Source organism: Trichoderma breve, chromosome 5 (assembly GCF_028502605.1).
Source record: "Trichoderma breve strain T069 chromosome 5, whole genome shotgun sequence".
In the NCBI taxonomy this organism is placed as follows: domain Eukaryota; kingdom Fungi; phylum Ascomycota; class Sordariomycetes; order Hypocreales; family Hypocreaceae; genus Trichoderma; species Trichoderma breve.
This window is the reverse complement of record NC_079236.1, coordinates 362,797-388,886: the sequence shown is the minus strand read 5'-3', so window position 1 is coordinate 388,886 and position 26,090 is coordinate 362,797. Positions and strand designations below refer to the sequence as shown.

General features: G+C 49.0%; 8 protein-coding genes across 8 annotated transcripts; 6 read left to right on the top strand and 2 right to left on the bottom strand.

Moving 5' to 3' along the window:
• Nucleotides 1-547: 547 nt before the first annotated feature.
• Nucleotides 548-3,009, top strand: T069G_07833 (fungal specific transcription factor domain-containing protein; the record flags this gene model as incomplete). The annotated part of the gene is made up of 7 exons (XM_056175043.1): nucleotides 548-1,004; nucleotides 1,053-1,188; nucleotides 1,283-1,542; nucleotides 1,623-1,851; nucleotides 1,911-2,777; nucleotides 2,846-2,925; nucleotides 2,981-3,009. 7 exons carry the CDS (start codon nucleotides 548-550, stop codon nucleotides 3,007-3,009), a joined length of 2,058 nt encoding a protein of 685 aa, XP_056025992.1.
• Nucleotides 3,010-3,682: 673 nt separating this feature from the next.
• Nucleotides 3,683-4,333, top strand: T069G_07832 (flavoprotein domain-containing protein; the record flags this gene model as incomplete). Its single annotated transcript, XM_056175042.1, has 1 exon — nucleotides 3,683-4,333. The coding sequence occupies one exon, from the start codon at nucleotides 3,683-3,685 to the stop codon at nucleotides 4,331-4,333; it is 651 nt and encodes a 216-aa protein (XP_056025991.1).
• A 413-nt stretch (nucleotides 4,334-4,746) lies between these two features.
• On the top strand, nucleotides 4,747-5,088 carry T069G_07831 (uncharacterized protein; the record flags this gene model as incomplete). Its single annotated transcript, XM_056175041.1, has 1 exon — nucleotides 4,747-5,088. The coding sequence occupies one exon, from the start codon at nucleotides 4,747-4,749 to the stop codon at nucleotides 5,086-5,088; it is 342 nt and encodes a 113-aa protein (XP_056025990.1).
• Nucleotides 5,089-5,754: 666 nt separating this feature from the next.
• Nucleotides 5,755-6,785, top strand: T069G_07830 (interferon-inducible GTPase (IIGP) domain-containing protein; the record flags this gene model as incomplete). The annotated part of the gene is made up of 3 exons (XM_056175040.1): nucleotides 5,755-5,948; nucleotides 6,021-6,378; nucleotides 6,453-6,785. The coding sequence occupies 3 exons, from the start codon at nucleotides 5,755-5,757 to the stop codon at nucleotides 6,783-6,785; spliced, it is 885 nt and encodes a 294-aa protein (XP_056025989.1).
• A 4,052-nt stretch (nucleotides 6,786-10,837) lies between these two features.
• T069G_07829 (uncharacterized protein) lies at nucleotides 10,838-12,448 on the bottom strand (the record flags this gene model as incomplete). The annotated part of the gene is made up of 2 exons (XM_056175039.1): nucleotides 10,838-11,806; nucleotides 11,900-12,448. The coding sequence occupies 2 exons, from the start codon at nucleotides 12,446-12,448 to the stop codon at nucleotides 10,838-10,840; spliced, it is 1,518 nt and encodes a 505-aa protein (XP_056025988.1).
• A 2,173-nt stretch (nucleotides 12,449-14,621) lies between these two features.
• Nucleotides 14,622-15,055, top strand: T069G_07828 (fungal hydrophobin domain-containing protein; the record flags this gene model as incomplete). Its single annotated transcript, XM_056175038.1, has 3 exons — nucleotides 14,622-14,799; nucleotides 14,858-14,943; nucleotides 15,008-15,055. 3 exons carry the CDS (start codon nucleotides 14,622-14,624, stop codon nucleotides 15,053-15,055), a joined length of 312 nt encoding a protein of 103 aa, XP_056025987.1.
• Nucleotides 15,056-15,901: 846 nt separating this feature from the next.
• T069G_07827 (serine carboxypeptidase domain-containing protein) lies at nucleotides 15,902-17,958 on the bottom strand (the record flags this gene model as incomplete). The annotated part of the gene is made up of 5 exons (XM_056175037.1): nucleotides 15,902-16,834; nucleotides 16,930-17,208; nucleotides 17,263-17,587; nucleotides 17,645-17,757; nucleotides 17,830-17,958. The coding sequence occupies 5 exons, from the start codon at nucleotides 17,956-17,958 to the stop codon at nucleotides 15,902-15,904; spliced, it is 1,779 nt and encodes a 592-aa protein (XP_056025986.1).
• A 5,165-nt stretch (nucleotides 17,959-23,123) lies between these two features.
• Nucleotides 23,124-25,364, top strand: T069G_07826 (uncharacterized protein; the record flags this gene model as incomplete). The annotated part of the gene is made up of 2 exons (XM_056175036.1): nucleotides 23,124-23,211; nucleotides 23,278-25,364. The coding sequence occupies 2 exons, from the start codon at nucleotides 23,124-23,126 to the stop codon at nucleotides 25,362-25,364; spliced, it is 2,175 nt and encodes a 724-aa protein (XP_056025985.1).
• Nucleotides 25,365-26,090: the final 726 nt, after the last annotated feature.

Below are 26,090 nucleotides of genomic sequence, written 5' to 3'. Positions count from 1 at the left end.
TCAAAGGTTGATTGGTTGGTTGGCTGGTTGATTGATTAGTTGTTATTGGTTGATTAACTGGTTGACTGACTGACTGACTGACTGACTGACTGACTAATTGACCAAAATTGATTGATTGATTGACTGATTGAATGAAGATGCTATTTGATGTTGTGCTGTTTTTTGGTGGTGTATCATCTGGTCTCTGGCGGTTGCTGCCATGGCCATATATACTCAATCATCTTCATCAACTTGTGGAAATTCCGGAAACCTTCGGAATACAGTTCTTTCAATCAGGAGGTTAGTGACGTCTAGTTTCTGCTAAAATTCTGCTCTCGATTCCGCCGCGTATTTCGCTTCGCCCAAGTATACATCATTCTGTGATGCCGTGATGCTCTGCCGTGGTGTCTTGCCGACTTACACTAATAGCTGAAATACTCCGAGCCTCCGAGATTGCCGCCGCGCGCTTTTACATAAGGCAACATGAACTAGCAAGCTTACCTCGGATCCTCGGAACATTGCCATCATTCTCACCTCTCAACTTCATCGCAGTTAATCAAAGCCGCAAATGGATCTCCAGCAGAAAGAAATCGACCGAGTTCTGTATCTCCGTCGTATCTCGCAGGCTCGGTCCTGCTATCCGTGTCGCCAGCGCAAGGTCAAGTGCGATCACAGCCAGCCGTGCCAGACATGCCGGAAACGAGGCCATCCCGAGATCTGCTCGTACAATGTGGGCACTCCCGAGAAGAGGCGCGGGCGGCGTGCCAAAGCAGCGGCTGTAAGCTCAGCGTCTCAGAGAGCTGCTCAAAGAAGGGAATCTGAGCCCGAGCCCGAGCCAGAGCCAGAGTCATCACGACGGAATGATGATGCTGGTGCTGATGGCCATGAGTCTGAGCCGTCTCTCACTCATACGCCGTCTTCTCTTGCTACATCACAGACGTCAAACTCGATACTATTTACGAGATCTGCAGACCCTGCGGCTGCTGGTTGTCATCCGCCCCGTAAAGAGCTCTATCAAGGAGGCAGTTCCGTGCTCACCATGTTGCACGGCTCAACCGACTCTCCCGCTGTAGAGATGAGGCGCAAGGCTGGGCCAGTCCTTGGCTTACACAATACCCTCGAATTCTATCCTTTTATGAAACTCAAGACATGGCAGGAGAGATGGGTGGCGTTGCTGAAGGTGATTCCACAGAAACAAGAAGTGTTACGGTACGGCCATCATGCATTGCTTCAAGCCCATCAATACCATATCGTATTTACAAACATGGTGCCATCTTGCTGACCACTGTACTCTCGCTGTTAGATATTTCCCCTCACACGGAGCCACGATATATCCCCTGAACCCTGTCATGCTAGATCCTGACGATCTAGAGTCTGCTTTCTGCGAGTATCTCGCCGCCCTGGAAGCTGGTGAGCTTCGTAGTCCCGACGTGCCGTCTTCGAAATGGGTCTGCAAAGCCTATATATCCAGAATTGCTTTGCTGCTGGCCGCACTTGCTACTAGCGCCCATTACTCGGTGATGCAATCTCCGAAGAAGCGGTCGGAGCATTGCCTTGACTTTGGTAAGAAACATGGCTCGGTCTTATCACTTTCCATCGGCGTTTGGAGTATACATGTGGCTAATCTGATGTCCCTTTGATAGTACAACGCGCATTTGACGCTCTACGTCTGGCCAATTATGTCTTACATCCATCAATCGATGGGGTCCATACCTTGCTCATCATCGGAACTGTTCTCCAGGATGTCGGACAGTCGGATGGTGCGTGGGTCATGATGGGCACCACAGTCCGGGCAGCGCAGGCTTTGGGCTTGCACACGCAAAATGCGTCTCAGCAGTCTGATGATGGGGCAAAGAAGAAACAGGCCCTTTGGTATGCCTATGTCTATTGCTTGCTAGCTCGATTATCAAACACAAACTGACACTTTCAAGGGACGCCATTTGCAGACAGGACTGCTTGCTTAGCCTGTGCCATGGCCGGCCAAACATTACATCCAAACAATCCTTTGCGACAGAAAACATTCTTGAAAATCCTAATCAACCACTAGGCTTTCCGGAGATGATGTGTAGCATTGTTGCAGTAACTTCCAGCCTTTTGGAACTAAACCAGCCAAGTTGTGAGGCATCAATGAAGCTACTGGCCGAGTTGGACGGATACCGATCACGGGCTGCACCGTATCTACAGTGCCGAGAGAAATGCACAAACATCCAGCAACGCTACGAGAGCCTCACCATAGAGATCCAGCTGTTCTTTGTAGTCTCGGTTTTGTGCCGTCCCGCACTAACAAAATCTGCTCTTACCGAGAATGAGCCTGACGTTGTTCGAGCTCTCAGGGCTCAGGCCAAGGAGAGCTTGATGAGTACGGCAAAGGCGTTCATTGATTTCCAGGCGGTGAGCATTATTCCCATTCGGACTTGGTCTTTGATCCATTCAGTCCTGGGAGCCACCATTCTACTCTGTCTGTGGGAAGAAACGCGGTGTGACCAGGAGAGTCGAGATGTGCTGCAGCGAGTCATGGAAATCTTCTCCCGGGCAGCGCAGGCAGACGACGAGACTGGCATGATGGTTGATGCGTCGGGAAACAACAATTGGCTGTCCATGAACCACACCAGGGCATTGGTGGCTCTGCAAAACGCCATACAGAAAGCTCCTTGTGGTTCGTCATCTCCTGAACGACAAGAGGCAGACAATGTAGTGCAGCAGAATCAGTCTTTGCCGAGAGGGCAGGACGCAGCTCCAATAGATCCGGTGATGGAGACGGTGATGGGTTACAATTTTACCGCCATGCTGGGCGAAAGGTACGCTTATTGATATTGAAGCGGTATTGAGGGAGAGAGAGTTTTCTTTACTAATTTCTCCGTGTTAGTGGGTCAATGGACGAATACATGTATCCCTGGGACACGTCGGGCCTATCGCCTCTGATGTATCTCGACTCGATTATGAAAGGTGAGTATTTCTTAGCCAGGGTAATTAGTGCATGAAGCTGACTCAAATGATATAGCGCCATATGAGTTCGTGGATGAATTTTGAGAAACTACAACGTCTTGTAAAACTAGTTGTTATTGGGTATAAACTCTCGTATAATCGTAATACAATGGAAAGCGTTTGCGTTGCGGACAGAAATTCTCTCAGCAATCTGGGATACTCCTGTTCAAATCCGTAACTCCGACGACTTTATAATATAATGTCGTATCATCGGAGATAGACGAAAGAAAACTTAATGCTTCATAGTTTCAAAGTCTGTAAAAGTGGTGATACAATGACGCTGATCTCATAAGTTGGCCCCCCTGAGTTCGGCGCCTCGGTAGCTCGGAGTGTGATGTCCTTTCAAGCGTACAGCTTTGCTCGGTCGTATGAGGTCACTCAACTACCGGATCTGCATTAAGCTGCAGATGCTTCGGAAATTTATTGGATGACAGAATGTTCCGATTCCGAATTGAGGATGGATACGTATAAAGATGATTGATTGCAGCCCTTGATCTGGATTGTTTGTCACAGCAGCAATTCAATACAACTCGACTCAGCTCACAAACACTTCCACTCAATTCAACTCAACTCAGCTCAATTCCATTCAATTCAAATCAACTCACCCCACAAGCATTCTCTCCTTTTCATTTACACAAAGCTTCAGACTCAGTCTCGTATTCACTATACGATCTTCAAGTGACAAAGTTTCCAAATACACAAACACAACTTCCTCATCATGTCTCCATCCCTCACAGCACCCGACAATGCCAACTCCGGCATCTCCCACAACATCTCCCGCTCTCAACCTCGCCGCAAGCGCATCATCGTCGCCATGACAGGCGCCACAGGCACAATCCTAGGCATCAAGCTCCTCATCGCCCTCCGCCGACTAAACGTCGAGACACACCTAGTCATGAGCAAATGGGCCGAAGCAACACTCAAATACGAAACCGACTACCACGCCTCCAACGTCCGCGCCCTCGCAGACCACACCTACAACATCAACGACATGGCAGCCCCCATCGCCAGCGGCTCATTCCGTGTTGACGGCATGATTGTCGTGCCCTGCAGCATGAAGACGCTGGCGTCCATCTCCACGGGCCTGTGTGACGACCTGATTTCGCGAGCGGCGGACGTGATTCTCAAGGAGCGCAGGAGGCTGGTTCTGGTGGCGAGGGAGACGCCGTTGAGCGAGATTCACCTGCGCAACATGCTGGATGTGACGAGGACGGGGGCAATTATTTTTCCTCCTGTGCCGGCGTATTATATCAAGCCTTCTTCGGTGGAGGATTTGGTGGACCAGAGCGTGGGGAGGATGCTGGATTTGTTTGATTTGGATACGGAGGATTTTGAGAGGTGGAATGGATGGAATAAGGATAAGCAGTGATTAGTATTTTGGTGTTTTCAGATTCTCATGTTTTGGTCATTTTCGGATAATTTGGTGATAGAGGGATAGACATATATACATAGACAGCGATGATTTATTAGCAGATATACAACTTTGAGACATAGGGATCACCGGTGTTCAGATCGAAGAGTGTTGGGCATTAACTTTCGGTGAGCTTTGACCATTTGTTCCTCGTAGAGCAACAAATAGCAATTCGACTGGATTCTTTCAAATTCTAGTTCATAAGATGAGCAATGACCCCTTTATTACTCAAGCAATGTTATGACTCAGCCAAAGACCAGGTATGTGACAGATAAGTAGAGCCATTGAAATACTTGTCCCTTTCAATTTAATCCACCTTCACCTTCTCTTCATATTAACCATATTTCTTACTTCACTGGTAATTGTCAGCAATGCATCTACCTCTTAGGCTTTCAGTCGACATCTTCATGCTGGCTCTCGGCGCCGCCCTCAGCTACTGGATTGGAGCGAAAAACGGCCAGATAATCCACCAAGCCCTTGCCATAGGAGCCGTCGTGTTTGTTAGGCCGTGGGAGCGACGAAAACAGCAATCAGCAGAGCAGAAAGCCGAGCGACGCGAGAAGCGGCGACAACGGCGGCTGCGGCGGGATGAGCGAGAAAAAGAGGGAGCTGAGCGGCGCGCCAATGAGGAGAAACGACGCGCTGGAGAGGAGAGGGAGCGCGTCGAGGAGCATCACGAGGATCACGAGGGGTCTGGAGCAGTGCATGCATGATCCATGAGAGAAGATTACCAGCATTCCTCTTTGTCGTGCTTCAGCAGCTAAAAGTCTTTGCTAGTGGCTTAGACTGTATAAACTTGTGAAGATGGAAATCATTGGCGTTGTAGTCCGAAAAGAAGCATGTTACAAGTCTCCTTGCGTCTTTTGGTTGCAGATTTCGGTGAGAAATGTTGTCATAAATCTCTCCGCTAGCTCAAGGCAGCCTGATGATCTCCAACGCCTGATGGACGATTGGTGAGGCTTTTGCAGGTTTTCTTTCTCGTGACGCGAGGCCAATGGGATGCGATTCGTTCGAGCTTTGGTTGGTAGGGCGGGCAGTGGATGGCAAGCTCCCACGTATTATCACCGCTTGCATGTACCAAGTTCGACACTCTGCTGGAGGGGATTAATGCTCGCGTATGCACGCATTGATACATGCAAACTGGATTCAACGGAGCAAGGCTGTTTGCGCATTTAAACGCCCGACATCTTCACCCATTTCTAAAGCTGACCAGGCATATCATCTTCATCGCAAAAGCCACTCGTCATTCCAGACCTCTTGCTCACAGGCGGCTGTGATTCCACTCGTGGCTCAAATAGTGATACTAGTTCCAGTCGAGGACCCTCGTGGTCTCCCAGAGCTTGGTTCGACATAGAAAACTTGGACGACTTTGTTAATAGATGGCGGCCATTCCAATCGGGGCACTCATTGGTGGAAACTTCCTCGATGTCATAGCTGACCTGGACCCAAAGAGAAAGGCGGAGCGAGAGCGCGAGCTACGGCAGCAAGCTGAGCGGCGCGCCGAGGAAGAAAGGCAACGTGCTGAAAAGGAGCGTCAGGATCGCGAGGCCCTGGAACAGTACATGCGTGATCTGTAAGAATTGCAATCCCCTCGGATAGTCAGTTGTGCCTCAACAGCTAACAATTTGAACCTGTGCTTTGCCAGTGGCATTGATCCAGCCGACCCTGACATCTCAGACAGCGATATTGAGGATGCTAGACAAGACATCAACTATGATGCAGCTGTCGCCAACATCGCCGTCGTGGGCAATGTCAATGCTGGCAAGTCATTACTGCTCAACGCGATTCGAAACCTGAGCTACGGCGACCCTGACTGGGCTCCCACCGGTGGCTCAGCGGTGACGAGACAACGACATCGTTATGCTGACCCGGCACACAACTGCGTGTGGTATGATCTTCCAGGAGCTGGAACACAGAGGGTGACTGCGTTTAGCTACTACTACAGCCAGAAGCTGTTTGCCTATGACAAGATCGTTCTGGTGCACGAAACAACGCTTACCGAGGTGAGTCTCACCGTGCCGATGCTAGTGTCAGATAATAGACAGAAGGAAGTGTTTGTGATTAATGTTTTATTTAGTCCGACATTCGTCTTCTGCGGATCTGTGAGCATTTCAAGCAGCCGTGCATCGTAGTTAGGACAAAATCCGATATACACATCTACAACTACACAAAAGAGAGAGAATGGACTTGGGCACAAGCCAAAGAAACGTTTCTCAGCGAAGCGCGTCAGGATGTTGCTCGCTTTAGGGGACAGGTCGAGGCATCACAAGCCAAGTTTGTACCTGATTTTGATGACTTTGCCGTCTCAACGTCGGGCATTCGGGGCTTTGTTCGCAAAGAACGCTCGCCTAAGGAGTTGGATGAGGCTCGTTTCTTTGAGGAATTGGAGAGAAAGAAATTAATGTCTTAGACTCGATAAACGGCCAATAACATGAATATGAACAGAAAAAAAAAAAAGACATGTTGACTTAATAACAGTATGAAAACGATGATATGCAGAAACAGCAAAAAAAGAAGAGCGACAAGAACAGGATTCGAACCTGTGCGGCCGAAGCCATATGATTTCGAGTCATACCCATTAACCACTCTGGCACCTTGCCTTGTTTGTTGAAAGTGTATGTGTTAGTTTACTCTATATTACCAACTAGCGCAACATGCTCGCTGCCTCATTACGTAATACCATTTGCTCCCCCATACCTTCTTGAGTTGTTCAGTCAAGCGCTTCTTTCACTTTCATCTTCTCGAAAACACAATCACAATATCTATGCGTACCTTGTCTAAGTCTATTTTGGGCTATATACCTAAATAGGCAAGCCAACTATTACGGTATCAATACACCATTTGAACTTTTAATATAATGCATGTGCATCATGGCCGAATCAGAACAGATGCAATTTAACGACTCAATCTCGTGAATCCAGTATAGACTGGCCATGTGCCCAATCAGAGCCTGGTGAAGTACGACTCTAAATGGATCAATATTTTTCCCTGCTCGCTTCCTTCAAGGCTGTAACAAGACTGTGTTATGCTCTAGGCATCCACTTGTGCAATGATAATACAGGAGGTTAACCATTCCACTCATGGCACCTCGTATAAGCTTCGCTGGCCTCGGCCTCAACATGATACGAAGCACATAAGATGCGCAGACTACGGCAAACGACTTTCGCGGCCAGTGGACAAACCCCAGCGATATTTTCTCACTGCTGCTCCTCGTCGGCGGCGATGTGATTCAAAAGGCACTTGCACAGTTCACCTTGAATCGCTTCCGGCCTATGGCCTTTTCCTTTGGCTGGGTTGCCTATGCCTTTAGCCATCTGCTATTTGCTGTGGGAAATCTCAAAGCCCTCCCAGACCCGGATTGTCCTTGCACAATTACGAGAGCCAGTTCAATGCCCACTACCAGCGCCAATCAGTCATGGCTTCTGGGAAGGCTGGTTCGAAACCACGAGTACTGGAGCGTTCCATTAATCAAGGATGCCCTAAAATCGAGCAGAATTTCAGAGCAAGACGCCTCAATGTATGGGCTCATGGAACCCCATGTTCGTCTGAATCGTCTAAGGGGCCTTCGAATCTTTGTATACAAATTTGTTGAAAGCTCTCCAGTTAATCGATCTCTGAGCAAGGATTGGCCATGGTTTTCCGGCCTCATCACTACTATCATCCAACTAGGTATTGCTGCAATTCCGGCAGGCCTTTACGGCGAATGGGAAATACTACTTATAACTGCTGGAGGTACCGCATTGGCCTATGCAACGGCGCATTTTCGGGATATAGCCCGTTCCTTAGGTCTCGTGGGTTAAGCGGCCACGCTGTATTTACCTTGACCGAAGGCAACGGATCTAGAACTGCAATTGTTTTCATCAAAGATACGGGTATCGGTGTTGACCTAGAACGTCTTACTCGGGTTGAGTTTACAGAAGGCAGTCAGATTCTGAGAATAGCGGCGGCATCTGTGCAACTAGTCTCCTGAGTTGCTCTTCTTATCACTGTATCTGGCCTCAAGACTCACACTTGGTTCATGGTTGCCGTCGGTGCGCTAGGAATGATGCAGAATCTTGTCCTAGCCGGAGCTCCTCGCACGCCTGAAGCTTTAGGTATACCCGTCCAACTTGAAGAAGTTGTGGGATTACACAAGGTTATGGATACTCTGCTTGAACTTGAGGCCAAGGTTCCTTACGCAGGCAAGGCCTTGCTACCCATATATTTCTCTGGTAGACTACGGGAACATGAGATAGAGAAATGGGAAGCATTAGAGAGGGAGCATGAAAGAGCCGCTTTCATCTCATGATCGCGATTGGATGGGCCTTAAAATCTGTACCATGGGATAAATCCAGATTAATATACTAGTAAGAAGAAAAAGGCAATCATGAAACTATTGGGGAAACACTTACACGATCACTAAATTAACCCTAGCGATAGCAAATTATTTGCCAGCACTTACCGAACTTTCATTACAATAGAGGTGAATCAACTAGAGCAATTTACTTCTTTGCGCTCGCTAGGTCAGTTAGATGGCCGATGGTTAATACACCATAGTGTTTGCAATACATCAAGATAGAATCTAAATATCTCTCTATTGCCTTGGTATGGTTTAGTAAAGGAATGCCGATTTACCGATTTAAACTCTTGTCTTTGTATTAGCTAGCTAGAACTAGTTACGGCGATAGATGGCTACAGTGTACGGAGTGCCCGGACTGTATACGGTTGTTCCCGATGCTTCCGCTCAACTACACATGTAAGCTCTTTTATTCCCGCTCTTTTTCAATACAACCAAGATAAAAGGGACATAAAAACCACTCTTTATCCCAGTCTGTATTTTTATCCTTTTACTTAATTTTACACCATGAAGAACCCAAAGTCACCCCAAGGCAAAGTACATCGATTTCTGCCCGTTGATCAATGGGACAATGACGGACAATTCCTTCCCATACCACGCTCAGTTCGATCTCGTCCGGCCGTTGTTCTTATGAAATCTAAGAAATATGACGACTGTGTATACGTCGCAACTGTAAGGCCGCAAATATCTGTATCAAGATATCATAATTCGAGGCATCTAACATCAGAGTAATAGGTGACAGAGGAAATACACCCCAGTGTTTCCCAGGGGTGGTATGTTCCAATTGCGCCAGTGCCCAAAGACTACTTCACAGACATGCAGCTGCACATGTGCAATCATCTACAGATGGAATCAACTCTACTATCTCAGTCATACTTACGTACGGATACGGTCTACGAAGTCCCGCTGCGGGCTTTAGAAAGAAAGTACGACGATTATGGCATGCCTTTGGAGCTTGAACAGGAGTCTTATGATCAGCTGCGCACATTTTTGGTTGAACCAGACCGGGGCTTAAATGTGAGAACCATTGTACCCCCGGATGTAATGAAAGAGAGACCCGAGAGCATTTCAAAAAGGCAATCAATAAGTTGAACGACTATCGCACAAAGTTACGTTAATGATTAGATGAAATGAAAAATTGTTAAGACACCACAGTGTTTCCAATACTTTTAAACAGCAGATATTTGTCTATGATTTACTATGGCTTAGTATATTAAACTCGCGCTGTCTTTCTAACCACTTTCCAGAACTAGTTACAAACTATGTAAGTAGTTGACCAGTTACACTTAACGGGGATTCTACGCAATCTATGTTAACATTTGCTCCCGATGCTTCCGTCCACTGATGCTTCCGCTCCTATTTCTCTTGGAATATCTTAACAAAAAGAAGCAAAAACAGCTCTTCATTATAATTCTCATATTGATCATCATCCAGCCATCTCCGAACCATGAGGGACCATAACTCATACCAAGGCAAAGTATATCGCATTTCGCCCGATCAATGGGACGAAGACATAGCCGCAACTCTCCTTGAACTACCCAAAGCCGTCAAAGAGCACATGCTTATCGTTGTTGGGCAATCCGAAATGCCAACCCACTGGCTGGAAGTCGTAACTGTAAGACTACAATTGTTCACTGATCAGAAAAGAAGACGACTCTAAGGATAATATCATGATCATAGATAACCAAAACTTTCAGCTACAAGGTTAACAGCGACTCGTACATTCCAATCGCGCCATTGCGCAAGAACCGTAGGACAAACATGCAGCTGCACTTTTGTGATGATCCATATGGCAACAGAGGTCTACCATTTTACTCTTACGCGCGAGTTGACAAGGTTTATCAAGTTCCACAATATGGTTTACAAGAATTAATGAGCTGGCATAGGCATTTGGAACTTAAACAGAGCTCTTATAACGCACTCATCAATTTTATACCTACCTTAACCTGAGCTTTTTATTGTAATATACACAGAGTCAATATCTCCTATTGAACGGAAAAAAGAAGGATACCTATCATATTTAAGGGGTATTGGGCAAAGCTATGCCAAAGATTACATGACATGAGCATGACACGACACTCCATCAACACCAATCTCAGCTCCAATTATCCAGCGTCTACCCAGACTCAGAAGAATTCAACGGCAAGGAGCCCAAATCGGTTGACTTCCGTTCCATTAAAGTCGGTGTCGGATGAATAAGAGTTTGTTTCTTTAATCGTCTTCTCATTAAGCCTACCATCATCAGATGTACGGTCGCCATTCTGATCATCAAGATGCTCGCTATTGCTATTTTCCTTTTTGCTGTGGTTGCTATTCGTAGGGCTTCCATTATTTGAATAGATATTCGTAGGGCTTCCATCTTTGGAATGGCTATACGTAGGGCTCCCATCTTTGGAATAACTGTTTGCGGAGCTTCCATTGTTGGAATCGCCACTCGTAGAGCTTCTCTCGTTGGAATGGCTATTCGTAGGGCTTCCATTGTTGGAACCGCCATTCTCAGGTTTGCCATTAATTCTATCAGTTAAAGCATTGGCTTCAGCTTCCCTCCGGTCCATTTCCCTCCGAGCTTTGACCGTGGCTTGGATGATATAGTATTGGAGCGTATGAATAAACCACTCGCCGCTCCAGTGTAGCCCATCCCCGTTAGGATCAAGGAGGTCTTCTTTCCATGTCCACAGGTAACCGCCAGGCCCAAAGGGATCGCATATGGGAGGATCCGTCATGGCGAGCATCTTCTGAGGGACCAGCTCCCACTGATCATGATCTAGTGGAAATCCGTTGCCCATGACCTGCACGTACTGGCGGTCGCTGCCGTGAAAGACGCGGCGTCTGAGGTCCATGGCTGCTTGTTGTTGCGTGGGCGCAATGGTCTTTCGCCTGAATCTTTCATCAACAAACCATATAGTAGTGTTTGTTGAAGTCATAGATGCCAACTCGGCAATGTATTTGACAATATATTGACTTGAGTTGGCCTCATGATCTGTTGGTGATAAGCCGTGACCCCAGGCCGGATTCAACTCCAGCGCAATGTTAGGCAGAGAGGAGAGCGTCCATAGATTCCCCCCCAAGGGCATCTGCCAGTCCCAAATGGCACTCTATATCTTTGTCGACTGCAAAAAGATCAAGTCCTTGTTTGGGAAGAGGCCAAAAATCCGGTCTTTTCCCAAGTCTTTGAAATGGGCACACACTGGGAAATCCATCAAACTCTGTCGCTTCAGCTCGTTATAGAGTAAGTCAGGATGTGATGCAATAATGCGGTTCCAACTGTCAAAATCATATGCATCGCACATGATGTTGCGTGACTGTTGACATGCAGTCCATAACCCGCTGTCGATGAGATACGTGGAAGGGTTGTGAGCGTCAAACGAAGGGGTGGCTGCGTTTGCGTTTCTGAAGTACCAGCCATAGCCACCATCTCTTGGTCCCAGCCTTGGAGGCCCCAATGGCATCCATCTCGGGGTGAAAGCATTCTCAACCCGACGCTGCGGCTCTTCAAGGGAGAAAATGTGCACCCCTGGGACACGCGAGTACGCAGTGCAGACACGTTTCCAGACCTCCGCCATAAGGGTTGAAGAGCGGTGGTAAAGAGATTGGATCGGGACGTGTGCATCTATTTCCATGTTGGTGTTTGCGTTTGTGGCTGCTTCCTCTCCTGTGTCCATGGTAATATCTTCATCTGCGTCTATATGGCCATTTCCGTTTGTTATTGGCGTCTCCTCATACGCTGGAGTCGTCATCTTGGAGGCTGTGTGGTCTTCCAAATGGGATAATGCGACACCTGTGGAAATATTCAATAGTATGAACAGGCTTAAATGATATGAAACAAGGAGATGTTGAGGCAAAACTCGAAGAGTCTTGATTCAGCTAATGTTTAGATGTAGGTGTAGATGTAGAGATGGAGATACCCTGGATCTAAGCTGCGGAAACAACATCAAAGGCGGACAAGGTTTACCAAGGCAACGCCATTTCTCTCTTGCCCGTCGCTCTTGCTGCAACATCAAGTTCTATCCTCTAGGTACAACATATTTTTATTTGATAGCACTTTTCTCATCGTACTGTTAATAGCTGATGTCTTTCTAAGAGTCATCACCAGTGATTGAAGCTTCAAGTGCCTGTAGCTGCCTCCATACTACACTGGGAGACGGCTGAAAGTAAACAAAGCATGTGATACTACTACGTAGTAATAGAGCTTGTAATACTAGTAAGCATGCAAGGCGTCAGACTAGTAATACTAAGAAACCGTGCCTTGCATAAGGTAATAGAGGCTGATCTGATCTGTGCCAGGGAACCGCGGGAGATGGACGCGTCCAGCCAATAAGCAGCAACCGATCGCCACCGCAATCTCGCAACTTATCTTGGGCTCGCGGAATAAATGATTCATACCCGTCATCCAGAGGCAAGGGAGCACGTCGCGTCCCGTCTTTTATGCAGGAGTGCAGTCGAATTAGAGGTGTGAGACAGGGGTTTGCATGTGCGGCTGAGGCCTGGACTCTTGTCCCGTCAGAGCTGAGGATGGTGAATGAGTGTAGGAAGACAGGGAGAAGACGGGATGAAAACAAGGACAAAGAAAGAAAGAGTTATGTCACTATAGGCATAACAGCTTGCATTGCGGTGAGGCTCTACATCCTCATTCAGGCGTCATCTACGAGTATCTGGATTCACATATTATATCTTTGTACGTATCACACAATCTCGCTCAGAATTAATCTTTTGCATTGACCAATCGCAGTTTTATTATACGTACCGCATATCATGATTATATCTGCCATCTTACATGGCCTATTGCTCTTCTCACACTGCTCATAACCACATAGCCTGTGTTACTTCATCACAGGGTAACCAAAATGCTGTGACACCAGCTGAAAATCTCTCCTTCATGTATTCACTTATACACATTTTACGCAGAAGTTATACACACTATCACTCTGTAGGTATCCCTTGTCTGGACCAATCCAACAGCCCGGATGGCTCTGCATCCGATGAACCATCAGCCTTAATAAAAGCATAAACCAAGATATCCCGACCCTCACCCACTCACTCACTCCATCAAATAACATTCAGCCGCCGTCAAATTAAACCCTGCATCAGTAAATCACCCGACTTTCCCTCATCCCGAAAACAGCTCCGCAAAAAGTGCGACATGCATGCTTTGTGGCACATGTCAATTACAACAACCCGTCTCCTAGCCTTGCTTCATCCCCCACACTACCCAAAAGCTTCACCCAAAGCAGTACAAGGGAGAGAACATGAGAAATAGCTTCTCAAGTCGATCCCAGTAGCCAATAAGGTATCATGAACAAAATCTTTCTCATCAGCATAATCAAGATCAAGGGAGAAAAAAGGAAAGTTGCCAACACGAACCGGTGAGCAGGCCCAATTTCACCTCTCCTGCAAGGGCAGCACCAAAATGTCTCGCTCCGCCATCCATCCATTCATTGTCTCCCCAAAAACCTGGAATAGCAGTCCTCTGAAATGACTCCAAGACAAAGGACCTCTCATATCCTCCTTTTCTTTTCTTTTTCGCCTCACACAATGCTGTCAGAAAACAAGCCTTGACCCCGAACGCAGGGAGCGGCTTGCACGAAACTACTGCTTCTTGGTTTCCGTTCCCGCCCCTTTCATGCAGGGAGAAGGAAAAAAAAAAACAAGAAAGAAAGAGACTCCATCCACACGCAGCTCACGATACACAAGAGATGCAATAGCAATATCATTTTTCCCTTTCCAAAAAGGAGATAAATAGCAAGTCCCTTTCTCTCTCAACTTCTTCTTCTCTTTCCTTTCTCATCAGTATAAAGCCAGCTTCCATTTCCCAACCCACTCATTCAATTCACTCGCTAAGTTCAGCTTCACTTCATATTCACTCCTTTTTAATACTCTTCTTCTCGTTGTATACAACAAACATCAGTCAAGATGCAGTTCCTCGCCGTTGCCGCTCTTCTCTTCACCGCAGCTTTCGCTGCTCCCTCCACTGAGGCCCCCGCGGGACTCGCCCGTCGTAACGAAGCCTGGTGCCCCAGGGGACTATACTCTGTTCCCCAGTGCTGTGATGCCGATGTTATTGGTGTCGCTGATCTCGATTGCGTTGTTCGTAAGTGCTCTCAGAATACAATCCACGATGTTTCTCTGCGACTAACAAGGTAAAACAGCCCCTTTCGCGCCCAGCAGATGCAAGTCGTTCTACGGCGCCTGTGCTTCCATCGGCCGTCAGCCCAAGTGCTGCGTCCTCCCCGTCGTGAGTGTCCCTTCCGAGTCCATTCTTTCATCGGAATACGAATTGACCAAAATCTTCCTTCTAGGCCGGCGTGGCTGTTCTCTGCACCGATGCTCTCCCTCCCGCTTTCTAAACGCACACTCACCAACTCCCCCGGCCGAGAGTCGGGTCAATATTGGGACAGGCTTTGTACATTGAGCTCTCTGTTCGTGCCGTGTTAATAATTATGTGTCGGCTCTGGATCAATAATGGACATGGGAATGGAGGGTCGAGATTAATGGAATAAACGGATAAACGGCTTCACTTCGATATACACCCTTTCGACATTACATTAATGGATATAATGTTTTGTGCTCTGCACACTCTTACATCCTCAGCTATTTTCTCCTTTGTGATCTACTTACTATGAATACACGAGTTCGCTTTGGCTTTGAGTTTATGATATCCCTGTATTGTGATAAGCATCCCGTCCCCCTTGCATCAGACGGCCAACCCCCCTGCTTCCTAGGTGATCTCATCTTCACTACGCCCCCCTTTCCTCTTGTACTTTCTTTTTGTTTTTATGAGCCTGAAACTGTGTTGGATAGCAACGCCAATCGGATTCTAGCTAACGCGTACGCGGAGGGCCATGTTGGGCGCGTAAACCCGCCAACCGCTTGCAACGGGGACCTTTTTGGCTTGTGCTTTTCCTATTTTTCGGGAGTGGCCCCCAACACCCCAATAATATTTCAGTATGCCTGTACATTAGACGGACAGAGACTGGAAATAGAGCATAGATATGGCTATTTCTGCTGCCCTGTCCTTGAATCTGATATACATGTATTAGTCTTTCGTCTTGGTGTAAGCTGGAAGCGCTGGATGTTGAAGCTTCCAACAGCCGTACTATCAATACATCTTGTCTACATCGATATACAGTAAAAATACTTCAAAATCGACTAACCAGAGAATAACAAATAACTACACCACACAATATACGCCACTACAATTCATCCGTCACCTGCTCTTCTTCAGTCTCCTCAAGGACAAACCACTCCCTAACCTGAGCAGTACCAGCCACAACCTTCTCCCACAGCTCAGACACACAGCTCTGAGGTGCCAGGATGTAGCACTTGGGCGTAGGCCTCTCGGGCGGTTCATGCTTGACATGCCAGGTATCACTGGGCCCATCCGTTGACAAATCGTCCTTGACTAGCAGCAGTCCGGTCGCGATATCGCGGTTAAACGTAGCGCGCATAAAAATGTCGTAAGCAGCTTCTGGCTGATACGATGGCACCATGTGGCCCGCTTGAAACACTCTGGAAAAGCTGTAATTACCATATTGTCGAGTCAGGCCAGACACGCCCTTCTCCGACAAGAGTGGTGCATAACCCGCGTTCGCAAAGTCTTTGGAGTGAGAGTAGGGGACCGCCAGAGACGCCTTTTCGCCACCAATCCAGTTGCATGCGTAGTCACGGTCACCGTACATCATGTGAACCTTGACGCCGTGGTCAAGCAGATAACCCACAGCATCTATGAATCCTCCATGCTGGTCGTCGTGGGAGCTAGCAAAGTTGCTGCTCACAGCAGCCGAAGTAGCGGTAAAGTTGACTGGGGATCCAATGGCGCCCAAGACGGCCTCCTCGGTCAAATAACCATAAACATGGCTCGGCGGGAAGGGGTCCCGGAGAGGATGGCTAATATCGAACCAACCACTGTCGAGGCCAAAGTAGGTACCAACAGCCGCACCGTCGCACCAACTGTCCATCTCGCAGAGGTCGACAAAGTTGACTCGCTGGTCGTTGATGGTCGCAACGTCAAAGAGACTGAGGCTCTGCTGGCATCTCTTTAGTTGGTCTCTGCAGCCCTTTGGCTTTGTGAAATTGTGCTTTAATTCGTCGTAGATGGACTGGTTAAAGACTTGGATGCCGTAAGTCTGGGGCGAGAAATGAAATAACCATTAGTAGTGTGTTTCAAAGTGACAAAGGAATGACCTTATTTTCTTTGCTTATTCTGCATGTTAGAACTCACATTGTTGTACGGAAAGTCAATGTACGCCTCCTCTTGAATCAGAGAGTCGAGCCAACCGTTGACAATACCGAGTGTATCCAGGTGAAGGAAGTGGGCGTGCTCATCCTCAATCGTGCCATCGGCAATCTTTTCGTTTTGCTGTTGAAAGAAGCGCATGAATCCCGGGCCGTAGTGGCCTCCGTAGCTCTCGGCCCAGATGCTGATGCGATCGTCGCTGGGCTTGTAGTGAGGAAACTCGGAGAACCAGGCCTGGGCAAAGTGCCACAAGGCGTGGGCAGCCTGAGCAGTGCTGTTGGTCGTGTGAGTGGGCTTCTGGCTACTGAAAGTGCCAACCATGGAGGTAAAGTTGAGGTCGGGGATCTGAGTGGAGAAGTCGGCGGGCTCAAGCTTGAAGCCCCCGTCTGAGAGATTGGCCGTGCAGTTGGTGGGGATATCATAGGAAAAGCCAACTTGGTTGGGCTCGTCAATGTACAGCATATTGACCTCGTTGTTCCAACTCCACGGGTTGAGCACAGTCGACTTGGAATCTTCATTCACAAAGCAAGGGCCGTTTTCCATGAGCAGACCGAGCATGGACGAGGACCCGGGCCCTCCATTGAGCCAGATGGCGAGGGGAGCAGTATCAGGGTTCTTGCGGGCCTCAAAGAACCAAAAGAAGCTGAAGATGGCGTGAGTAATGGACTGATTCCAGACTTTTTTGTAAGTTTGCACTTACGTGTTGACGGGATAGTTTTGAGGCTCGCCGTCTGCATCTTCAAGGAGCCGCGGAGGAAGATGGACGTGGCCGGCATACGACTTGACGCCTGGAGTGGTCTCGCAAATGCCCGGCTGATTCATTCACTTCAGTCAGTAACAAGACAAGCAGCCGGTGGAGCTGGAAACAATGAATGGGCCACAAACCTCCTTGAAGGAAATGGTGACATTCTCGTGGAATTTGGACCTTAGCACGGTGACGCCCTCTGGCTTTGGCGGGAACTGCGCAACCGCTAGGCTGGCCAGGCCACCTAGCAGCACTCCTGCCGACAACATGCTGCTATGAATTAGTTGGTTACTCACTTGAGCCCGACTATCAGCACTCAAACGAAGCAAAGTTGAGTCTGGACGCCAGTCGCGGGGGTTCGGCTTGAAGCGCGATGGGGCTAAATTGCGTGTGCCAGTCTAAGCCGAAAAAGACAGGCCCTTTTATTGGCCACTGACGAAGCAGCGATGGTTGTCCGGGGTAATAATTGGGGGCCGTCAGAAGCAGCGGATGGATGCTGTGCCCATCAGCCTTGATAGTATGAGCACGATGGTGTTGTCTTATCGCGAGGTGGAACTGAATTGAAGCAGAATGTCATTATTGACGTGTATTGTCTACCCTGTCTCTTCGTCTCGTCCATGCCGTGTAAGCGAGGGAGAGGAGCGGACACACACACTCTCAGCTGATGGCACCGCTGTCTTGAACGGCCAAGCGGGATTCGTCCTCGAGGCGCCATGAATTAATAGCTCGACAACACATCACAACCCGAGACCCGATGGTCTGGTCAATGGAACATATCACAAACCTGGGGTAGCACATGATTCAGCTCCAGGAACCAGCCGGCAGATGGGTCAGAGCCTGGCCGCCAAGCTCACCGTACGAGTCGAGGAGGCAGCTCGATCAACGAATTGCAGGCGGCGTAGGTCTCAGTGCGAGAGATTCGCTCTGTTAATTATTCCGTACGAATGAGAAAACTGAGGCCTGGGCTATCCAATCAGGGTCAAAACCATCCCACCATCTTTGGATCGCGGTAAATGAAATGTGATGGAATACGGAGCGCACAGAGACTATTACAGCCTCATATTCTCATCGTGGTCTGCCACCTTGGGCTATGTAAGCCCGAGTAGCACAACATTGCGCCCCTTCCAGCCGAAACCACACATCATGGTCTGAATGACAAATATTGTCGCAGAAGAGCGGAATCTGTCGCAGCGGCAGGGAGGCAACGTTTAATTGCAATGGACCACCACGCGCCAGACAAGACGTCTTGACCCCCGACGAATATCACCTGTGAACATGACTGTTGTGGATCTTGGAGGTTCGTGCGAACTCGCTGCAGCGCCTGCGTCTCCAACTCCACCAAACCAGGTAAAGCTCGTAGGGCGATATCTCTGCGGCCAGCAACGCAAGAGACGATCTTTTCCACATGTCTTGGTACTAAGCGTACATCACAACGGTGAAGTGGGCATTCGCTTATTGCCTTGGGCAAACTGTAAATTGAATCAATATAGCACTTCAGGTTGTACAATGTACGTATGGATACTGATTTTGCTGCGTTGAAGGGAAACCCCAGGCAAGCCCTAGCTAGCTTGACTCTTGGGGGTAAAGGCGTTCATCGGCTTGGCATCTCATTTCGTGAGCATCCAGCTAGAAGCTCTTGGAGAACGTCCACGAAGCATCCACGTCCAATTGCTGCCCTGTAGCAATCCAGCGGACTTACTAGATATAGGTAGACCTAGTAAATATCCTGGGAGATGAAAAAAAATTCCGTACCGGGTAATTTGCAGTCCCTTGCTGGCGTACCTCTGGCAAATTTCGAATTTCGTAGTAGGGCTGTTCCGGGGGCACAATGTTATTAGCCAAATGACGCATGTAGCCTCAGATTGCAAGATCGGCCCACAGTTGGCTTCTGCTGTTCAGGCTCGATCTCAAAGCCAGTCCGGAGGGAATGGCGATCGCGACGAGGATCTTGGTGCAGGTAGCCCAATGACATGCCTGTCCTGGGCGACGAAAGTTGGCGCCTAATTTTTAGCGAAAGTGATAGCTCTTTTCTTCGCAGGGGCGATGGAATTGGATTCATTAGCTAGCCCAAAGAACTCCATGTGATCGTCCTGGAGGCAGGTAGGCATTCATTAGAAACGTTGATGTGAGCAGCTGAGCTGTCCGTATTCGTACATCCCACCAGCGTTTGCCGTGTCTTTGCGCACGTTGAATGGTGGTGCTGTCGGGATCATACCCCAGAGTACCTCAGGCGGTGGGATCCATTCCATCTCCAGACAAAGCCTCTTGTTTCGGAGCGGGTTGCCACGCTTTGGCCAGGGGCAGAGCGGATAGCAGCAGTGCTCTGCAAACCTCTCTGCTTGGCAATGCCTCAATGCTTTCCACTGGGCTTCGTTTGTCACCGGGAGCAATTGAGATGATGCTCTGTGGGGCCTCTTCGATCGACAATCCCGACAATTCATATGTGCTAGTAGTCAAGTTGACTCGCCGTAAGACTTGTCGACTTACAGTAGTACAGTATCCAGTCTGTGCCCTGCCGCAGTGGAGTGAAGTTGTCTGTCCCTCCCGATGCCCTACCGGTGGGCTTGGAGGTGCACGGTCGAAGTAGCAGAGACGGCTGGAGATGGGCTGATGAAAGCGTCGACTCAAGAAAGCGGCTGTCCGAATCGGCCACACCACCTCTGCTAGTATTCACCGTCCATGGCGGGCAAACAGAGGCAGAGCTAAAAGGACATAGTAGCACCACCTGTAATGATGATGGAGTTGTCGTTTGTCATGTCAGACAAAGTGCGGAGCTGTGACTGTGTCCGTGTGATCACGGCACACTGGACCTGTCTGTCTCTGTCTATTGTTCAATCTCACCAGCGACTTAGACTTGATGCTGTTTTACCCACGGTATCGGGTTTATGGCTTGGACGGTGCGGCCGACAGAACGATTTAATTGATGGCTGTTACCTGGGCTGAACACTGCGTTAGATGACTACCGCACTCTCCCCACAGGAATGTCGTTTTCCCGCATATGTCCATACCCACATGATGCGGAACATATTAGTAGAGATAAGCGCAGAGTGAGTGGTGGATGTTGATCATAAGCTGCCACCGTCTTCAACATCGTGGATCGGGAATGTGTCGGTATTGCCATCGATCCGTTGAAAGCCTTCATGCCGGCTTGTCAAACTTTGTCGTTTGTCTAGAGACGCCACAGAAAATGGCACCAGACTTGAAAGGAAGAGCGCAGAACAAAGGCAATGACGATGATTACCTCGCTGTGGTGGAAGAATGGATCAAGTTTGTGACTGTGACTGGACACCTGCATTGGATGGAGCTCCAGTGTTTTTCGTTTTAGCCGGGCGGGCTCAGGCAGGTGCAGTGAGGTGAGATCGCCGGGTCCCCACTGACGCTCAGCACCGCTCAAGTGCTAAATGCCCCAGATTCTGGCTCGTCGGCGGCGCTTTTAGGGCTTTGGGCGCTGGGAGTTGACAGCTGAGACACATGTGGATTGGCGCAAATTGTAATCCACCAACACCTGCCAAAAACCTACATTAGGTAAACTCACAGGTAATCAAAGATGTATCCTCTTTTCCATTTAATTCTGTTGCGATTAGATTGAACATTTTTCTCATGTGACTGAGTTGCTGACGATCTGGACATGGTTGTCAAATAGAGTAGATACGAGTGAAGGGGCATGTTGTGTCAGTGTGGGCCAGAATTTGTACCTGCATGTCAAGTGTTGAGCCCTTGCAGATGGCTCGGGCTACCAAGAAGTACCTGACCTACTGTAAGTGCTTTGTAGAAGAAGCCATCAATGGAAGATAACCAGGTCATTACCCTCAACTACTAGGTATCAGGTAATTTCATTGAATGCCATAGATGTATTGTCATTACTCTGTAATAGACGCTTAAACTTCTTCCAAAGGATCGGTCATAAATAAGCAATCGCCATCTCAATCTCGTACTCAAGATTGCGTAAACAGGGATGCAATGTTGCTTTTTCCAGATAGAACCTTAGCACTGTTTTCACTACTACCTGGTACCTGATCGGCCAGCTGAGGATACGGGGCTGCAGGGCACCACCGCCCACCAGATCCTTGTACCTCTCGGTGACCACCGCCGTACTTTGCGCTCATCTCCTCCACTCCTCAACCCTGGTCCTCGACCCAAGATTTTCTCCTCTTCAACCAACCTGGTCGTTGCTTTGCTTAGGCGGCTCCATCTCACCAAACGCCTCTTACCATATCGGAGCCACCCCTGTCCGCATCGCATCGTCCATCCATCCATCGCCGTCCATGGAATCTTTCAGCTCTTCTCGCTCTCTCGGCCCGGCTCTGTTTGTCTAATCCCTACCGATCTCGGCTACCACTTGCGTCTTTCGTCCATCACGCCTTAGACCTGGGCTTAGACTCGAGCTCATCAAGGTTTCCTTTGTTTTCAGCGCCAGTTTGCCGTCGGCGGGGCCATCAATCTGCAAGAACGGAGAATGGAGTTGCGTCTAGCGGTAGTGCGGGCTGCTGGTGCTCGATGGTCGTCATTGTGGCGGCGACGGCGTCTTCACTTCTTTCTCGACGGGTCAGGGGTATTCTGGTCTGGTCAGGGCAGGGCGATACTGGGCTCTACAGCGGCTTCGCGCGTCAACGAGTGTAATCTCAGCGTACTGTAGTGGTATGTGCCGTCTCCCGCATCTTCATGTTTCACTGCCTCCCACCATGACGCAGCAGTGCAGAAACTTACTTGCTAGTGATAGTAGCAGCACTCGTACAGAAGCGAGCCAGCATTCAGCTCTCACAGTGTTTCCCCCGAACAAGGAATGCCTGTCCATCTCACTCGGGCCATGATCAATCACCGGCCTTCTCTTCTTCATCACGTCGCCGGCCAGATTACTTGGCGGGTACTCGAAGGGGTCAAGGCGTCCATCCACCATCCACACCATCAAGCTGTGCTCGTAGCTGCTGGGATCGCTGCTCTGCTCCGTGCAACTCTGTGCAGCCAGCTTGCACACACCCCTGCCCGCACACGCCAGTGGGGTGCCTGAGTGCCTGGGTAAGGTAGGTCAATCTTTTATACCTGTGCTGGGCCCTGGTGCTTGTCTGTTAGTCTCCCCCAGATATCTTTAGACGGACTTGACTCTTTTCTCCTTCTCCCAGTTCCATCTTTTCCTCCTCTTCATTTATATCCTCCGCATTTTCTTTTCTCTAGACTTTGTCTTGTACACCTATTAATATCCTTATTGCTCCCAATTCCTTTCTCCAGTCACCGTCACTCGCTCTGCATACTTTCAACTAAGCAACTAATTCTTTACCTCTCTCCAGAGCCGTGAAAAAGAGAGAGCGGCCGCAGCGAGTTGAGTTTGCTTTACGACTACAACGGCGAAAGCGGGAAAAGAGGGAAACTTCCCTTCTGAAAAGCTGTTCTTTGCTTTTGCCGTATGGCCTAGCCAGCCAATTCTAGGGCAGCCATCATGGGTCTTCTCGATTTCTTGGGCAAACGGCCGTCTGTGGACGCAACGTCTCCTCAGAAGAGCCAGGCTCCCTCTCCACATGCTCGAGGTTTGTCTTTATCCACAAGCGTTTCATTCAATAGTCTTATGTGTAGCCTTCTAACAGCTGTTATAGGCATCATAGCCAGTCGTGAAAACGGAACGAGAACACCAGACCCATCTCAGCGACTGCTCAAGCCTCGGCTTGTAGGGGTGACTGAGGGGCGACCGAGAACAAATCCAAAAGATTCCGAGGTTCCACAACCTCAGCTTCCGCTCAAGGCCACCGGTCGAAGTCCCAAAGAATCCATAGCTCCCTTAGCATTGAGCAGTATCCCAAAATATGACGACCGCGAACGACCACAAAGTCGTAGCACGATTGAACGACTTACACCCTTGACACCGAATTTCTCACTCCCACGTCGACGCTCTTCGGCTTTTGTCGATATTCTGGATGCTCAAGGGGAGTTTAAACCTTACGACTTTAGGTCAAGGCTTCAAGCATCTGGTTCCCGTGAATATGGTGAGGACGTTGCCGACAGAAATATTCAACCTGCCGTGACTGGCACGACGCTTCCATATCGCCCACGAGGTAGTGCTTCTACAGCTAGCTCCTCTAGAAACGCGTATGCGGTTCCGCCGATCCCTGATCGCTATAGAGACTTGCCTTCTCCTAGGATTGAACCCAGCATCCGTTCGTCCTCTCGGCAAACTGTCAATGGCCGTCCAATGTCAAGGGGGAAACTCAGCCCTGCAAGGGCAGATTTCGATGTCCATGACCACCGACTCCAGTCAAAAAGCTCATATGGTCAGATTTCCATCAGTGGCAGCCGTTCGTCCACGCCGCAGCAGGCCCCAAGGACAGCGGACGGTCGTTATATGCGAGATGAGGGCAGCGCATTCTCTCCAGAACTTCGCTCTGCCTCTCCACCCGGTGTTCCTCGCTACAAACCTAGGCAGTATAGTATGCCTAGCGGCAAGGTTCTTTCTGGGACCTTGCCAGGGTCAGTTCGCTCAGCTCGAGAACATCTAAACTCTCTTGTGCCGCCTCCTTCCGACCGATCTAAGCAGCTGTATCAACAGCGCGCCAAGACGCCGACTTCACCCAACCAGCTGCACAGCTTTCGCCATAGAGTCGAAAATGACTGGAGCCGGTTCAACAGACACGCGGGCGATCATCTCCCCCCGGCCACCTCCACTTGGGACGACGCAATTGAGTCGAACTCAGAATATGCGCCTTCATTTACCTTTGGTAGCTCTGGCAATCTTCAGTTGGAAAACACTGAGAGACCACCCCCTTCTATACGCACGTTTGGCAAGCGGGGGTCAGTCTCATCATTTGTTCAATCTGACTTCTCCAGCAATCAGCTTACTGGCAGTCGCAGTATTCGCACAGCAGATACCTCGATTGACATACCCCACAACTCGCTATTCAATGATATGACATTCTTTGGAGGCTCTTCCCACAAACTTCAATCTCGAGCCGGCGGAAGCCCTGTGGCCCCCGAGTTTACCGGAAAAGAGGACGACTCTGGTGCCGAATCCATCTTTATATCACCGGCCACACCATCGGAGGAGCAGCCCAGTTTCAATCCGCTATCCCCGACTCATCGCCACGGAGGTCTCAGCGTTAGCAGCAGCTATGATGCTACCAGCATATCAGACTCGGATGCTGATTCCTTCCGCGGCAAGCAGAGACGCCTAGGCCGGGACGGTGAAGCTCTTTTATTCAGTGACCAGGGATTTGGTGACGATGGCAAGAGCCTTCCAGGGCTTTTCAATGAAACGGAAAGTCTCGCTACACCCAAATGGCCCGAGATGCCGATGACTCCAACGGATGTATCTGAAATGGGTGATGACGAAGCATCCGTTGTGGGAGTGCCTCCAGCTGTACAAAAATCGCGGCAAAACACTTCAAGGCCGTTTACCCAGCGTGAGCGACTGCTGGCCCTTGGCTACGATTACGACTCCGACTCGGACACCGAATCTTCTCTACGATCCGATGAGATCCCCGAAGAGCGCGCTCTAAAGCTACTCTCAACTCTCATAAAAAACACCACAGCCAAGGGCCCTGCCGGCATAGCAGGTCCACAGCTCGATATGAAGACAATCGCGAAGCTCCGCAAGGAGATTAAAAAGAGAAAACTACTTGACTCATTGTCCTCTCGACGAGGAAGGTCAAGCCAGGAGAACAGCGAGGTCAACGCCGCTGCAACGAAATAATGATGATTACAATAATAATACAAAATATGGGATTCGGAGCATGGAGGATGGATTGGAAAACTGCATGTCGTCGACAGCAGCACCATTGACATGGGAAATATTTCTTTTGTTCTTTTTTTTTATTGCATTTATTGAAACATTCTTGAGCAAGGCGTTGTTGATCTGCGATGGGATGGGTTTTTTTGGGAGGGCATATTTTGCGCTTGCTGGTGGACAAGGAGAGCAGCTGAGGAGCATTTGATGAGAGCGAGGATATTCTAGCCAGTAATTTCTATCTATTTATTTTTTTCACTCTGACGAATTATTCGCCCTTTTTCAGTATGTGAGAGTAGCACGAAATTCCCCATCAATTGGGGCTGCAAACTGTTTACTCGATCCTGACATCTCGAGTTCGTGAGTGTCTACGCACGTGGTGCCTGGCCTACAATCAAGACAGGGGCTTTAAAGAGACAGAGACTAAAGATTTCATAGCTTGGTAGCTGACTCGGAAGATATATGAGCAAAAATATTGCGTTATCTAGAGACCCGCCATAATTCTTCATCGCAAGCAAGGGAAGCCCCTGAAAAAGTGGCGGCTACGAAACCAGCCAAGGAAAAAAAGAACGTAATCCATCCCCAGTATAGTAGCCCCGTTCCACTACGTAAAGAGGCCAAAGGAAGACTCCAGCTTTCTATCTCTCGTCAAAAGAACACGGGAAACCCAGACTCAGCTCAGCCCGTCGCACC